This window comes from Sus scrofa, chromosome 1 (genome assembly GCF_054392235.1).
Source record: "Sus scrofa isolate SSC_HxYL_T2T_F1_AM1 chromosome 1, Sscrofa_HxYL_maternal_Yorkshire_Landrace_v2.0, whole genome shotgun sequence".
Taxonomy (NCBI): Eukaryota; Metazoa; Chordata; class Mammalia; order Artiodactyla; family Suidae; genus Sus; species Sus scrofa.
The window spans coordinates 245387597-245404586 of NC_139383.1; the positions used below are offsets into that span (position 1 = coordinate 245387597).

A 16990-nucleotide genomic window follows, 5' to 3' on the forward strand; every position below is an offset into this window, starting at 1 on the left:
CTGTGTACACCTGCTCCCCTGGAATACCACAGCTGTTTACTAGACTAAGCTGGGGTCATCAAAGAAGACTGAAATTATCCATTCAGTCTATTTTATTGCAGAAGGTATACACTACATTTCCATCCAGTTGTCACAGAAAAGCATTACTATGTCAATTGTTTGTGAAGTTCACTCAGGTGAAGATTGCAGGTTTCAAGGTAGTACTGGATAAAATTTGGTGTTGAGTCCTTATCTTCATACTCGAAAGAAAACAGTCCCATATTCAGTGTCCAAATTATGTGCAGACATCAAGTTTCCAAGCCTTCTGAGACAAAACACACACATACACATACACACGTGTGTACATGTAGACACACACAAAAGACAGAATTAAGGAAAAAAGAAATAATCCTGCTCTGGCCTCAGTTTCCAATTTGTAAAATGAGAAGACCAGGCTAGAAAGGTCTCAAGGTCACTTCCAGCTCTGACGTTAGCAGACAGTTCAAGTCCTGTGCATGTACTAGCCCTTTGTGGGATTAAAGACACAGGTTGCTCTCCAGCAAAACTTTAATTGCAGAGCTTTAATTAGAAAAAGAATCAAAATACTCTTTCAGATTATGTTTTTTTAATTTTATTTTTAATTGTGTTTTTATTATTTCCATTTTATTTTAAAAGAAAAGTGTGAAAGCTGCAATTTGCCAAACTGCTGCACGTTTCCTTGCCATACAACTGCCCTAGCAAGTTAACTTAAAACAATTTTCTAAAATGTATTTTTAATGAGAAACTTAGATCCCTAAAATTTGTCTTAAACATTTTTTTTTTTCCTTCAGACCTCTTATAGGGCTCTAGAGTTTCCATACCTCAGTGCCAAGAGCATGGCAAAGGAATTTGGCTCAGCTTAGTAATTACCTTGTGTTAGTCTAGCTCAAAGTTGTTTTTCTCTTAATGGCTTAAGAGAGCCATTCGAATGCTTTGATTTTAGTAATAAAAGTTCCAGTGGGCAGAGTAGGTGAATGCCCATGTAATGTTTAGCCTATTAAAAGGGCCATATCCAAGGCTTACAAAGAGTAAAGTCTTACTAGCAACTCTGAATAAGGGTAGGTCAATGTAGAAAAAGGCGTGAGAAAATAAGAGAGCTAAAGTAATTCTGGAAGTGTCCTTCTCTCTAAATAAGATCCCATGATTATAATGGACATTTGTTTTTGCCCTCTTTTGTGGCAAGAGGGAAGAATCTCTCCAAAGTCTCTCTGTGTACTTCCAGACGGCTGACTCACCCCAGGCTTCATAGTGGAGCATGTACATGCGACTACAGTTTCTCAAACTGTCTACAGTGAAGGACCATTTTGCTTCCTCTCCCACACCTCCATCCTTTGTGGGCTGGCACTTGCACAAAGTATTATAAAAATGAATTGCTGGAAAAATGGCACAGTGGCCCACAAAATACAGGCCTCAATTTTTTATTATTAGATTTAATTAATCTGTCAAATTGTAACAAAAGTTTCTAATCATCTTTAATTTCTATACTTATCTTGTTGCAGTTGATGACAAAAATATGGAAACAGCCACTGATCCATGGACCACACTTTGAGTAGCACTGGTTTAAACTAGGCCAGTAATATCCTCTGGTTCCCAGTAATTATTTTAGGGGTGTTTTTATGGCCTGAGCTGTTTCCAGTTAGTTGAATATTGGGACTTTAGTTGAGAAACTGTGGCAACAATTCTGTTTGTCCTGGCTGGATGCCATCTTGGGACTACGAGAGATGTGGCTTAAGAATGAGTCAACACCAAGAAAGCACAACCAAGAGATGGTGAGCCAGAAGCTGAATCTTCTCCTGTCTTGTGGAGAAATAGAAGCCAATAAATTAAAATGCTTTGCTTAAGGTAGAATTCATCAGGTTTTCTATTATCGGCAAAAAGAGTTCTATGTGATACAGTGATTAATCTGCATATTTCCCCCTCACTCTCAACCAGCTTGCCAGACATCTTTCCCAAACAGAGATCTGGGCATGCCATTCTTCTCATTACGAAAACCTTAGCTTCCCACTGCCTTGGTAGAAAGTTCAAGGTTCTTAAACTGTCATTCAAAGTCTTTCACAATTGAGATCCCTTCTTTTTTTAGCCTACTTTTTGGCTACTCTCATCCTCAGACACATGCCTGATGCTTTAGTGTGATCAGATATGCACTTTATATATGTTACAGGTTTGCTCATGTTTCACTTTGGCTGGATTGCATTTCCTCTTCCCACACCCTTTTCTAAGAATAGACCCTTGAGAACATAAGGCATTAATTACTTTAAAATGTTAAACATTATGCATCACCATCATTCCTGCTGATTCAAAGGCTAATTTCAAGAGTGTTGGCAGGAGGGGAAATTGATGCACCCGGAATTTGATAAAAATTGCATTTAGACCCCAAAGATGTAATTTCATAGGGAGTCTGATATGGTCTTGTTACCAGAAGTCTCAGAAAACAACAAGCTTAGACAAAGTGTAACTTTTAAGTTATTGTGAAAATGAATGAGCAAGAGATGGAAGCGTATGTCTGCACCAAAATATGTACGTAAGTATTCTTAGCAGCTTTATTCATAATAGCCAAAAGTAGAAACAACCCAAATGTTCATCAGCTGATCAATGTATAAACAAAATGTGGTATATCCACACAATGGAGTATTACTTGCCATGAAAGACATGAAGTACAGATGCATGTTATAACATGGACGAACCCTGAAAACGTTATGCTAAGTGAAAGAAGCCAAATACAAAAGGCCACATAGTGGATAGTTCCATTCATATGAATTCCAGAGTTGGCAAATCTGTAGAGAAAGTACATTAATGATAACCTAGGGCTGGGGATAATGATGAGATTGAAGGGTGAAGTCTAAGGGGACAGAGTTTCTTTTTTAGAGTGATGCAAATATTTTAAAATTGAATGTAGTGATAGATGCACAACATTGTGAATATACTAAAAGCCATTAAAAGCCACTTTTAATGGGTGAATTGTATGGTATGTGAGTTATATCTCAATAATGTGGTATTTAAAAAAATGAGTTTATAGGAGCTTTATTCATAGGTTCCAAAACTGTGAAGCAAACAAGATGTCCAAGGTGAATGGATAAATCAGCTGTGGTCCATCCAGGCAATGGACCAGTATTCAGTGCTAAAGAGATATGCGCTATTAAGCCATGAAAATACATTCAGTAACTTTAATTGCATGTTTCTAAATGAAAGAAGCCAATATTAAAAGGCTACACACTGTATGATTTCAACTATCTGATATTCTGAAAAAGGCCAAATTCTGGGGACAATAAAAAGGTGAGTGGTTTCCAGTGATTGGTGTGGAAGATGCAGTGAATAGGCAGAGCACAGAGGATTTTAGGGCAGTGAAACTACTCTGTCCAATACTGTGATGATGGATACATGCCATTATCTGTTTGTTTAAACCCATGTAAACCATGGCCTCTGGGTGACAAGGATATGTCAATGTAGGTTTGATTGTAACAAACGTCTCACTCTGATGCTAGATGTTGATAGGTGAGGTTCTGCGTGTGTGTGTGTGTGTGTGTGTGTGTGTGTGTGTGTGTGTGTGTAGGGCTGTTGGGGGATCAGATGGCATATGAGGACTCTATACTTCTGCTCAATTTTACTGTGAACCTTAAACTGTTCTAAAAAAAATAAAGTCTAAAGAAAGAAGAAAAGGAGGGGGAGGAAGGGGAAGAGGAAGAGGGTCAAGGGCCGAGGGGAAGAAGAGAGGAGGAGGTGATCTTACAAGGCCCATTTCAATGGGCACCAGCTCGGAAATTTTCCCTGCTCCACTCTCATCTTCTTCCTGGTAGAAGAATTAATTGCTCCTTTATCTGTATTTTTGTTGTGTTCTTATTCCTACTTTTATAGTTCATATTATTTTATTATAGTTGTTTGCAGATCTCACTTACTGGTGATGGAGGCAATGCCTTATTTTCTTGGCATTTCTAGTAGAAATACTACAAAGCAGAGGTCAATAAAAATGTGGTATATGAATGAATGATGAACACCTTAGCCACTGTTTTAAATGCATTTTTAAAGGATTTTGCCTTAAAATCTGTTGTTCTTCAGACTTTCTGATAACCTAAAAATAGCTCCCTCCATGGGACTCATCCCTGGGATAATGGTTGGGATGTGTGGCACTGAGGACATGTGACAGTCCTAAACTAATGACCTACCTCTGCTGAGTCTCCTCAAATAGCAGCATGTTATGCTAGCGGAGCTTTTGGAAAATACTCCTCCTGGGGGAGACCATAAGTGCAGCGTGAAATCCGGGATCAGACTTCTGCGTGGTGATGAAGGTCACCTGGGAAGAAGTCATTGGGTGGTGAGGAGATCTCACTCTCCTAAAAGCTACCACCACCACCTCGGGATGGCTGCCTGAAATGCTCTGGTGAGAGCCTTATTACCAGGCTTTGGGGTTGGATATATGTAAAACGTGTGAAATGTGTTCCAGGGAGGGATGACATTTTCAACTTTTGTTATTCCTTTATACCTTTCTGAGAGTCGTATGCAATAGAGTTCTTGAAAGCAGAGTTTAAGAGGGCAATAGGGAAAACCTATCATGACACTGGTGCTAAGAATGAAAAGGAGGGGAGTGTCTGTTGTGGCTCACGGGTTAGTAAACCCGACTAGCATCCATGAGGACACAGGTTCAATCCCTGGCCTTGCTCAGTGGGTTAAGGATCTGGTGTTGCTGCGAGCTGTGGTGTAGATTATAGACACAGCTCAGATCCTACATTGCTATGGCTGTGGTATAGGCCAGCAGCTACAGCTCTGATTGGACCCATATCCTGGGAACCTCCATATGCCATGGGTGCTGCCCTAAAATGACCAAAAAAAAAATAAATAAAATAAAAGATAAAAAATAATTAAAAAAAGAATGAAAAGGAAAATATACCTAAATGGTGATAGGATGCCAAAAATAGCTTTTCTTTACCTCCCAAATTTGGCACCATTTAATAGACAAAGTGAATATTCTCAGTCACATGAATCTTTGATTTTAGGAACAGGGTATACTTTTTATTTTAAGACATCACTATTTATATTGTTTAAAACAGAAGCATTAAGATTGTAAGAATTTGGTTGTCAGGACTCTGCTATGTTTTTGCTGAAGTCACTTGACCTCTCTGAGCTTCAGTTTTACTCATTGATAAAATGAGCACAGTAATGCCTGTCCTGTTTACAACACAGGATGTTTGTGGAAATCCACTGAGACCACTAAAAGCAAAATGTTTTGTAAATTAGACAAATAAACTTATAATTTATAGTTGATGTTAGTCTAGGGAAAATAGGTACTATGACCCCCCTCTTACTAATTGCCAATGGAGTTTATTTGTGGTTAGTACAAAAAGAAAAAGAAAAAAAAAAGTGATGTACCTTTAGTCCCTTATTTCTGTAGATTTTGAAGGACCTTCTACCAGATTCTAAAAGGGAGCCTTGTTAACATTTTCAGAGAAGCCTTTGAAACGTCTAAAGTTTTTTTTTTAATCTTTTTTTTAAAATTCTTTATTATTATTTTTTCTTTTTAAGGCCACACCTGCAGCATATGGAAGTTCTTGGGCTAGGGGTTGAATCAGAGCTGCAGCTGAGGCCTATGCAATGGCAACACTGGATCTGAGCCTCATTTACAACCTACACCACAGCTTGCAGCATCACCAGATCCTTAACCCACTGAATGAGCCCAGGGATTAAACCCACTTCCTCATGGACACTATGCTGAGCCACAGCAGAAACTCTTCTTGTAGGTTTTATTTTTATTTTATTTTATTTTTAAAATATTTTAGGTGTTTATTTTTTATATAAAATGATTTTAATTTTTTTCCATTATAGCTGGTTTCCGTGCTGTACAGTAGAAAATTGACAGAACCCTCTTGTAGGTTTTAAACACAAAAGCACACAAATGTATGTAAGGCTATCTAGCCAAGAGGTAGCCTTTTAAAAGAGAAAAGCTATTCCTTTTTTTTTTTGTCTTTTTAGGGCCACACCCCTGGCACATGAAAGCTCCTAGACTAGGGATCAAATCAGAGCTGTAGCTGCCTGCTTATACCACAGCCTCAGCAATTGCAGGATCCAACTGTTTGTGACCTACACCGAAGCTCATAGCAATGCCAGGTCCTTAACCCACTGAGTGAGGCCAGGGATTGAACCCAAGTCCTCATGGATACTAGTTGGGTTCATTACCACTGAGCCACAACAGGAACTCTGAGAAGAGCTGTTCTTTAACCATCTTCTCAAAGAATCGTTCATTTGTAGCCGAAAATTGGAGAGGGTAGGCATGCAGGGATGCCTTCCTGAGGAGTATAATGTGTTTAAGCAGTTGTCACCCACAGCGTCTGTCCCTTTTTTGATCTAATCCCAGAGATCACGTGGCAATTCACAAATGCCATGGGGGCCCTCTTCTATGTGGTAACCCTTGACTCGTGGAGGGCTTTTTCCTAAAACTGCACCATGAAGTCTTTAAAGGACAGTGACAGGTGCTCAAACCTCCTTGTTTCCAGCAGTAAATATTTATTAAATGAAAACTTGGCTGAGGCTGCACATCAAGGTGAGGAGGAAGTGGCGCCTCTTGGCAGATTTTATCCTTAGGGCAGGTAACCTGTTCCTGCATAATTGAAAGAAGACTTTGCGGGCTTGAAGGCTGTCTAACCCTTTCTCAGGAGATCAAGTAACTGGGCTAGGCTGTGGGTGTCAAATAAAGGGCATCAGAGTTAAAGAAAGACATGAGAAGTTAGAGACAGTTCAGAGGACAGCCGTCAAGAAGATCAAGAATTTAGAAAGGAAGATGTAGGAAGGGGGCGAAAGGTAAATACTGGGATTATTTAATCTTGACAGGAGCCTGAAAAAAAAAGTGTGGCAGGTAGTTGATTTTCGAACATACATGGGGTTGATTATTAGAGCTGAGCTTCTCAACCTTTTTTTGTATGTGTGTAGCAAGGCACTCTTAGGAAAAGGTCACATTTATAGGACCCACAAGGATCATCATGTAAGGCTGCTCAAGACTAGATTCTGCCTTAAGGCTTTGACACTCCTGGGTCCCACCCTGCCACCAGAGGACTTAGCATAATGTAACCCATCCCAGCCTTTGGAGAGTGTTATGGACAGAATGTTTATATTTCCACCAAATCCATTTGTTGAAACCCTAATCCTAACATAATGGTATTAGGAGATGGGGCCTTTAGGAGGTGATTAGGTCATAACAGTGGAGGCTTCATGGATGGAATTAGAGTTCCCTCAGCCTCTTTTTCTGCCATGAGAGGCTACAGGGAGAGGGCAGCTGCATATGAACCAGGAAGTGGGTCTCGACAGACACAGAATCTGATAGTGCCTTCATTTGGAACTTCCCAGCTTCTAGAATTATGATAAATAAGTGTTTGCTGTTTAAGTACTCAATCTGTGGTGTTTTTTTAAGGCAGCCCAAACTGACTAGGACAGGGATTGTGTTAGAATCCCTGTCATGTGTTAGAAAACTGATGTGGCATGAAGGGACTACCTGTATTTTAAGTCAAGTAAGAAGTAGAGCCAAAATTTTAAAACAAGGAATATTGAAATAAAATGAGAAAACCCTTTATTCTTAGGTTTGAAAATACAGAATTGGTTTTTCAAAGGTGTGGGTATGTATGTATAGCATGTCCTGAAAGTCTTTATGCAGTTTAAGCTTCACTAACCTCAGAAAAATAAGTGCTACACACTTATCCTCAAGATTATGTGAGGTTTAAATTATTTACATTTATTTTATAGTGATTTTGGTTTTCTGACTGTTGAAAGATGAATTATTCATTTTAATTATTTGAGCCAGCCCCTGTCTGAAGATGGTAAAGGCTGATTGAAACAAAAACCACCATTTCCTATTCAACATTTGCAAAACTAAGTAAAAGAACTTTAAGTTCTCTATCTGGGTTCATGTAGAAAAAACATTCTGTAGGAAAGATTGATTTAAGGACATAAGTGACCCTGACTGTAAATGTCCAGCGAAAATCTCAGGCAGTTTTTCACACTTTCAAAGCAGTGGAATGGTGACACTCAAGGTCCTCAAACAGAAAAGAGGACTTGGGTGATATCTAGGTTACAGATGGAACAGGCAGAAAATTTCATTAATCTAAATATATGAAGTCATGAAAGGATGGAATTGGAAAACAGGATGGCAGGGTAGAACAAAGGCACCTGAAGAACCCAGGAGGGGTGGAGGGGTTGGTTCAGCAGGTGGGTGGGGGAGGGGCTGTGGGCACATCCTCTTCAGGTTGCCCCCTCCCCCACCCTCAGAAACCCTTTGTGACTCTTCAGTACTCTGTGATGCAGGCCTGGGACTATAACCAAGCCCCTGCACTCTCAGTGCTCATTGACTTCAAGGCTGCCTTGTGATTCAAATAATGGAATTCAGAAAATGGAAAGTTCTCTCTTTTTTAAACAGCCACACTGACCCATGTCTGAGCTTTGGCTCAACGTCCTTGGATATTGACCCCAACCTCACTGTCGTATGTGGGCTAGGGTTGCTCCTTCTGTTCCTGTGGTACCTGGTGGGGTTTCCATGTTTACCGACCTCCTGTAAAACCAAAGACATCCGAAAGGTAAGTAACCCTGGGAGAACCCCCAACAGAGATTCCTTACTATTGGATCCATTTTTATTCCCATATTTTAAAGTGAGTTTGCTTCAGTCAGAGAGACATCTTAAGATAGGGAGTTTGAAGAGAGGATAGAACTCATAGACCAGAAAGGGCAAGGGGTTCAGGGAGAACAAAGGCTGACGTATGAAACTCACAGACCATCTGAGTGTTTGGAGGATTCCAGGATAAAATCCCAAACAGTGATTTCATGGCCCTGGGTTGGGTGATGTAGAGAGTTTTGAGGTCTATGTAGGAGAACAGAGTTCCCCAAGGCTTGATCACAAGTCACATTCTCACGTCAGGCATCACCTGAGCAAGCCGTTCTGAGTTGGGCATCAGGCAGTGCTGAGCTTGAGATCCTCTGAGCAGAGGCAGGAGCCTGAGATCCAAGATCCAGGGATTTATCTGAGAGACACAGACATGACTTTTGGCCTCAGATTCTATGCCCTTCTTGAGCAGATGACTTCTGAGAATGTCAAGTATGGCCCTCACGGACAAAAGTCCTTCTTTGTGTTTTTCAAAGAAAACATTTCAAACCTTTAAAATTGATCAAAGGGAGGAAGACATAGTTCTATTAATTAAAACAGTCATATTATTCATGGATAATGAATATCTGAGTTTCCTAAAGAGGAGCGAGAAAATGAATCCCTGCCTTTCATTCTTTTCTTTTTGTTCTCAGCGTCAAGGCAGAGCCAAGAGGAGAAGGAAGGGTGGAACATCGAAAGGTAAGGTTCTGCTTATTCCATCCAGCTCTCCCAGGGTGACCCTTCCTGCCTCTTCTATGAGATCCAAGGTCCTTGATTTCTGAGGATGTCAGTTGACAGATACAATTCCTCTCAGAAACTAAAGCTCCCAGAGGGGAGGCTCATGGAAAAGCAGTCAGAGCCTGGGACACTTCTCAGATTCCCTGCCCTGCCCATTGCTGGGCATGAAGCAGTGAGGGACCTGGGCAATGAGTGTTTCCCATCAGGTGGCCATGTGAGATGTCAGGAGTCAGAACTTCTGTGTCCTGACTTTGTAAAAGTCCTTTGACCTCCTGGATGATCAGACTCCTCTCTGAGGCAGCACTGATCTCCATGCTTCACATGGTGGTTTTAAAAGCATCACATGAGATATAAATGCATGTGAAAGTACTTTACAAAGGAAGAAATATACACATGTGAACTTGTTAATATCATTGACCACTTTACCCCATGTCCTAATTCTTGGGTCTTTCAGAGTTTAATATCCCAAGGTGTTCCAATAAAGGGACTTCTGTATAATACCTGTGCTTCTACCTTCATTACATATAATCCATTCTGGTTTCTCAGGTTGGAGATGTCGCCAGACAGAAACAGAGGAGAAAATGAAGCTGATTTCCATTCTGAAAAGGTGACTAGTCTCTCCCCTTCTTTCCTGACCCCTCTTTAGCACATTCTAAGCAATTCCAGGGATTCAGTGCAGCCTGCTGTAGTCATGGGAGGGTGTAGCATAGGAATGAGTAGGTGAATGAAGGCCTGGAGGTGAGGGCTATGGAGTGTGTTGTGAAGTCATAGAGGTGGAGAAATGTAAAGGGGCAGCAGGCTCCAAGTGACCCCACCCCTACCAAACAAACAGGTCTCCCTTTCTTTGTTCTTGTTCTGGTTGCATCTTTGTACTTCCTTTCTCCTGCAGCCCCCTGGGCCGGCATGATGATACCACCCGCTTTCGTCAGCTGTTGTGTCCAGACCCTTCCTGTGAGGTGTGTAATAATGCATCTGCTGAGGTCAGTTGGCTGCTGTTCCCAGAGGCCTTGGAAGATGCTACTTCCTCTGTGTCCCCTTTGGCTTCTACAGCTCCTGTGACTGACTCATCGTTTACTCTGTCCCCTGACGCCTCAGCAGTCCCTCCGGGAGACCTAATACCAGCCTCTCTGTCTGAGCCTTCCCCACTGCCCCCCTCCATTCTCTCACCGAGGCCGATGACTCCCTTAGTTGACTTTTTTTTACCCTCACCACTGGGTCACTCTCTGTCACCAGAGCCTTTTGCTCCCTTGGATTCTGAATTCCCGGTAGACTGTTCCCCACCCCAAGCCCTTGCCTTCCCCCCTCTCCTACCACATGACACTCAGACAGCAGATCCTGTTGTCCCACCAGAGGCCACTCTGTCTCTGAATACCATCTTCTCTCTTGACCCCACCTTTGCCCAAGATATTAATAACTTATCAGATTTGTCCCAGGCAATGAATCCCATTGATTCATTTGCTTGTCATCATGCACCACCAACCCTGTGTGTTTCACCACAGCAAGACTGCACTTTAACTGTCACTCAGTCTAAATCAATTGCCATCTTACTGAAGCCTCTTCCCGAGAGCACACCTCCTGATAGCCCTGGTGCATTGTCCACTTATGTCCCAACACTCAGAGGCATTGATCATTCAGGCCTGTCAGTTTCAGACTTCTCCTGGTGGAAAGCTCATGCCAAAGACTTGTTTCCTCCCACATTGACACAGTGTGATTTCAATCAAGAGTTTCTTGCCCTCCATTCTGCAGAGACCTCTTTTGGGGGAGACCCTGCAGCCATCTTTGTAGAGCCTGGGAACCTCTCATTTCTTAGCCCTGATGTCCTGGCACTCCTGGAGAGACAGGTCCAAAAGAGGAGTGATTTCCTGATGTGGAAGGAAAAAGAAAAGAAAAAAGATTATTTTCCAAAACAATTTGGTCCAGACTACCAACTAAATTCTTCAGAGAAAATGATGGAGTCAAATGCTGATAAGCGCGACCCGGCTGCCTCCCTTCCTTTTTGGAGCAGCAAAGACAAACCAAAGGAGCTGCATATGCATCAGCAGCCCCCATATCCTAAGTCCTTGGAGGACCATTTACAGCAAAAATGTATCCAGCTCTTCTGGGGTCTCCCATCTCTGCACAGCGAGTCCTTGCCCTCTGCTTTTCATGTCTCAGGTGATGGTTCCTCAGTCTTTATTTTCAATAGAAACTCTAATTTCTCTGCAGACCAAGAATCCCCAGTGCATCCCCATCCCCTACCTTTGTCCTTACCTGAGATTCAGCCTGAACCCTTGCCTCAAACTCTGCCTCCATCCCAGCCTCTACCTCTCACTGAAGTCCAGCCCCAGGTCCACCCTCAATCCCCACTCCCAGTCATACCATCTAGTCCTCTATCCCAGATTAGGATCTGTGGAGTGTGTTTCCATAAGCCTCAGAATGAACCAGAGTGTCTTACCTCATCTGAAATTCAACAGCTGGAATGGAACATGTTGCAGAAACAACAGGAAAATTTGTGGGGTGTACCCTCTGTGGTCCAAAGATCTAAGGAAGACTCTTGTCTACCAGCTCCCAGTATTTCTTACCACCAGGTCCCCCGGGGCCCCGGGGCCCCCCGGGCTCATGCTTCAATCTCCATCCCTCCTGGGGAGTTTCCTCTCAGTGATGAAATTCGAAAGAAACTAGAGCATCACCTTCGAAAAAGGCTCATCCAACACCGGTGGGGCCTGCCCCGCAGAATCACTGAGTCTGTGTCACTGTTAATGCCTCCGAGAGAGTTTTTGGAGATCTCTGAGGCAGAAAGCAATTACGGAGTCTCACTGATCTCTGTGCTTAAGGGTCAGAGTAGCAAAAATCTGAGTGTTGGACTGAGCCAACCTGGAAGCATCCATGAGAGGGACTCAGAAATGCTCCAGCAAGAGGCAGATGTGGGGAAGGATCAGGGGCAGAGCCTAGAGCACCACCCGAAAGATCACCTGTTGAATGACACAAAAAGCTCTTCAGATAAGGATCTGGAGTATGACTCTGAGAAAGACCTAAACAGTCAGATGCCAAGTCTCTCAGAGGAAAATTTAAGGGTGTCAGCAGGGAGCCTAGGTCAGAGACAACTTGAAAATGCCCTCAAAGTACATTTGAGCAAGAAGTTTGAGGAAATCAATGAGGGTAAGCTCCCTGGGACTGTGAATAGCTCATGGCATGCTATCAAACAGACATTACTTATTCTTGAGAAATCCCACACTCAAATAGAAGAGAGAAATCTGCCATCATCCATGGGCGAGAGCTACTCCCTGAATACCTGCCACGAACTGACCTTTGTTGATTCCAGGGCACAACAGATGCTGGAGGCCCATATTAAAAAGTTTCATATGAGGATGTTGTGGGGCCTTCCCCGCAAGGTCCTTGAATCCATAGAGATCTTTAAATTGAAAGATGCCTCTTCCCAGTCCTTGTCCCATTCCAACTTTTCCTCCTCAACCAATGAGCTTTCTGAGGCAGACTCCAAATCTGGGAGCATCAGGTTCCAAAGAGGAAGCTCTAAATCTCTTCACGGAGACAAGGTGGGAACAACAGCTTCAGCCCCTGCCACCAGGCCTGTGGGCAAAGGAGGACAGAGGATCCTGAGACGATCACACCCTAATACGAACCGTGGGCTTGCAGAGGATGTTCAGAGAAGTAAGGATGCCAGACAGACTCGGCCGACTAGCAAACTCTGCATTTCAGGGAAAGCAAATCAGAGACAGATGCACCCGGCCAACAGATACCCCTCAAAACTGCTTACAAAGCAAGCTGGGGCCCGACAGGAGCCAAAGTCTAAGAGTGTGAGTTCTAGAGATAAAGGAGAAATGAAGCAAGGCCAAAAGGTGGAGAAGTTAGAACCTGTTTCCATGCCCAATGTGTCAAGGGAGATATTCAGGGCTGAGGAGCTCAATGCTGTTCAATTAAAAGCCAGTGAGAATTTGACAACCAGCAAGCCAGGGAGCTCCCAAGCCATAAATGTGAATGAGAATAAAGTTGAAACTACTGTGACCACTGAAAGGCCCCCAAGAAAACTACCAGTTCCCCAAGATCCTAAATCCTTAGACCTTAAGGAACAACTGCTTGATGAGTTAAAATGTAAACTAGAGAACAGGGGGCATAGCCAGGCTCAAGGCCGTCCCCTTGATGCGTCCCTTGCTCCAGATAACTTGACTTACAAGGCCTCACTGACTCATGCCCAGGGTGTCTCAGGTGGGGATATGGGAGCTTCCCAGGTGCTGCATGCCCATTTGGAGGATAGAGGAATCAGGATGGAGCAGCAGCAGAAGACTTGGGTCCCTAAAAATGGCTTCAGGAGGTGCCAGGATAATAATTTCCCATGCACTGCAAAGAGAGTGAGCTCTCCGGGACCCAAAGCAGAGGAGCTTGGTGGAGGGGATGCAGGGCTGGGGACATCCCAACTTAGGAGGAAAAGTCTCCCTACTCAGAAGATGGTATTAGAGGAGACGCTTGGGAGCAAGTCTTGCCAGACCCTGTCACAGAAGGGGCAGCCTCCTCCTGAAAGTCTTACCAGAAAAAGAATGAAACACTTTTTTCAATGGCTTTATCCGGGGGGAAAATGCAAAAGGCAAGAAGGCCCCCAGGAGAAGGGCAGCCCTGTATCAGCTGCACAGATCAGAGGCCTAGTCAAGAGCAGAGCTACTGTTACTGGGACAACTGAAGCTCAGAAAATTATGACAGACATTGGGAAGTTTCTAGAGGAGAAACTGGTATGTCAGCACCCAGTAGATGTCCCCTGCTCTCAGGAGTCCCTTCCTTCCCCAGAGAAGTCTGGGAAAACTCAGCAGAAGGCAGAAGTGCAGGTCCAGACAGGACCTGGCCAGGGGCATCCTCTCAACTACCGGGTTCCAGTCTCTAAAGTGACAAATAACAAGTCCTGCCACCAAGAAGCTATCTTTCCTGGCCAGAGTTATCCTCCAAGTACCAGGAAGATCAGAGACAAGAACATAAACCCCCATAGAGTTGTGGCTTGTAAGGGCCAACAGTTGTGTCAGAAACATCCCCCACCAGTGCCCTGCAGGGAGCATGTGCCCCATCCAAGCCCCACCTGCAGGCATCAAGCTGTCCAGGCCCCGCTGGCCACACTCTCCACTGCTAAAGGCACTGTGTTCAGAGATCTGTCTCTACTGTTTAGACAGAAATCACTTCTCCAGAGTTTCCAGGGAGGAAAAGGTCCCATCCAAAAATAATTCCTTCTATGTGCAGAATATTGATTCTTCCCAATAAATATTTCTCTAATATATTTTTTTCTGTGTACTATATTGGGGCATGGGTTTTGGCTAACTCAGGGCTTGTGTGTGAAGGAAAGGAAGAAGACAGCTCTTGCTGATTGCTTCCTTTGGCTTCGGCTAAAAGGTGACCTATCCCCTCTGGAGCTCTTATTGAGAAATAGATAATATGTGCCCCTTCCCCCTCAAAATCCATTTCCTCCATGATGAAGCTGGGGGGAAGGGGCTTTGCCTTCTGCCTCTTAGCTTAACCTTAATGAAAGTGTATAGCAGCCCACACATCCCCCCTCAGTGAATGTTTTATATCCTTTAGAGAAACAGGGAAGACAGGTCTTCTATATCTAAAGAGGGTTAAGGACATGTATACTTTCTGAAAATGATGCTGAAGAAGAAACAAGAGATTAATTTTTATTCAGAATTTACCCACCAGAGGCTTTTCCAGATGGCTAAACCATGAATGACACTGTTTGGGCAGGGGTATTGCTGTCCTAGATCCTGGGCTGGTTGAGGTAGAGTCCACAGATAGCATAGAAGCTGCTTAAGAATCTGTCATGTGGGTGATGTTAATGTGTCAGGGAAGTGCACTTTGAACTTGACATTGAGGTTTCCCTACTGGAAAGGCACCTTGGGGAAGTGGTTGCCCTTCTTGGGTGTTTCTTTAGGCTGCATGATTGACCTTCTTTTCTTTTTGCAGAGCAAAAGTACCACTCAGCTGTCAGTGGTAGGAATGTTGACAAGCACCCACCTACCTCTCAGAGTAAAATACGGCTAAAATACACAGTAAGGAAAAGTTGCCTCAAAGTGAGTGGAAAAGTAAGAAAAAGTGAAGGGGAAAGAATGTCCTTGCTGGTGGAACCATCATGTCCATATTGTGACCCTGTCCTGCTCCCTCATTCATCAGTCTGATCCAAGCACCACATCCTTGAGGCTGATCAGAGCATTGATACCAAAAAGGCATGGGGCGGGGGTGTCTTTGAGTAATGAAACAATATCTTCATGGATGTCATCAAGCTTGGCATCCCCCTCTTTGGGATAAGTGATCTTAGTGCTTTCCTTCCATCTATGCTTGATGACAACATACAAGAGCTTGCCCTTGGTGTGTACAGTTCACCTGTCAGGACAGAGTTGCCACCTTTGATATTAACAGCCTTGTCAGAACCATGGTAGACCTTCCCCAGAATACCTGCTGCTCAGGAACTTGAAAGTCCTAGGCTATGCACTCAGTTACATAGGGGCTCACCATGGACAACCTTTTTTTGGCCAAGACTGCACACAGACATCTATGCTTACGATGAGGTCTAGAGGGAAGGCAACTCCACTTGTACAGACTGGGAGTCAAAAATAGTGTGCATTATCTTAGCACTTGAGTTTTTTCCGGAAAGACTTGTGGATGCTAGATGTTAAACGAACAAACAAACAAACAAAAAAAAACTGAAATAGATGTCTACTATGGCCTTCTCACTATTTTATCTTCTTTTTTCCCCTTTTTCTTTTTTCTTTCTTTCTTTCTTTTTTTTTTTTTTTGTCTTTTTAGGCCCACACCCATGGCATATGGAAGTTCCCAGGCAAGGGGTCCAATTGGAGTTCCAGCTGCCAGCCTACACCACAGCCACAGAATGCCAGATCCGAGCCACATCTGCGACCTACACCACAGCTCATGGCGACACCAGATCCTCAACCCACTGAGCGAGGCCAGGAATCGAACCTGCATCCTTATGGATCCTAGATAGATTCGTTTCTGCTGAGCCACAATGGGAACTCCTACTTTTATCTTCCTATCCAGAGTTAATGACATTGAACCTACAATATCTGAAGCTTATGATTGCAGAAAGAAGGCAGATTCTGTGGAGGCCTGGGAGGGACAAAAGATGGGTTGGGGCCCAGGGTGGGGAACATGAGGAAATGAGGAAGCAGTGGAGAACTGTAACTCCATGTAGATAGACCTGCCAGTGACCCAGCCTCCCAGTTCCTACATCATCTCATCCTAGGGTCTTTTACTTCCATTCCAATGCAGTCACTGCCACCTGGTAGAGCTTATTACTAAGAACACTTCTGCCACCTGGAATAACAGTCTGACATTCCACCCTTTGGCCTCATGCCCCCTGTCCTTCCAGCTTATATACCACTCATTAATTTTTCAACTTCAGGTCATTTTTCCATTTATTCTTTACCTATCCACTGAGCTCTTGTTTTCCTTTTCTCCCTCTCTAGGGTAGACTGGATGGTCTATCTGGTTATTAACATTTAAAAAGCCCCACTACAAATGGGCCTCATCCAGTCTCCTTTAAACTTTCCTGTGTGACAAAAATTCCTTATCTCTCTTTTTTTCAGAAATTCCTTCCTATAAGTAGCTGATCACTACTGGATTAAATCTCACAATCAA

At 43.3% G+C, this 16990-nt stretch overlaps 1 protein-coding gene across 12 annotated transcripts in view; it reads left to right on the plus strand.

The window, feature by feature from the left end:
- Positions 1–14619, plus strand: part of LOC100154821 (spermatogenesis-associated protein 31D4) — a 191497-nt gene extending 176878 nt beyond the window's left edge. For 11 of the 12 annotated variants that reach the window (XM_085019057.1, XM_005660180.4, XM_085019053.1 and 8 more), the window contains 4 exons: positions 8411–8567; positions 9283–9328; positions 9914–9974; positions 10257–14619. In XM_085019057.1, the coding sequence (XP_084875183.1) occupies positions 8411–8567; positions 9283–9328; positions 9914–9974; positions 10257–14568 (4576 nt within the window). In that variant the 3' untranslated portion in view covers positions 14569–14619. Of the gene's footprint in view, positions 1–6059; positions 8568–9282; positions 9329–9913; positions 9975–10256 lie in introns of those variants that run through there. The other variant, XM_085019119.1, reaches the window with a different exon arrangement.
- The last annotated feature ends 2371 nt before the right edge of the window (positions 14620–16990 follow it).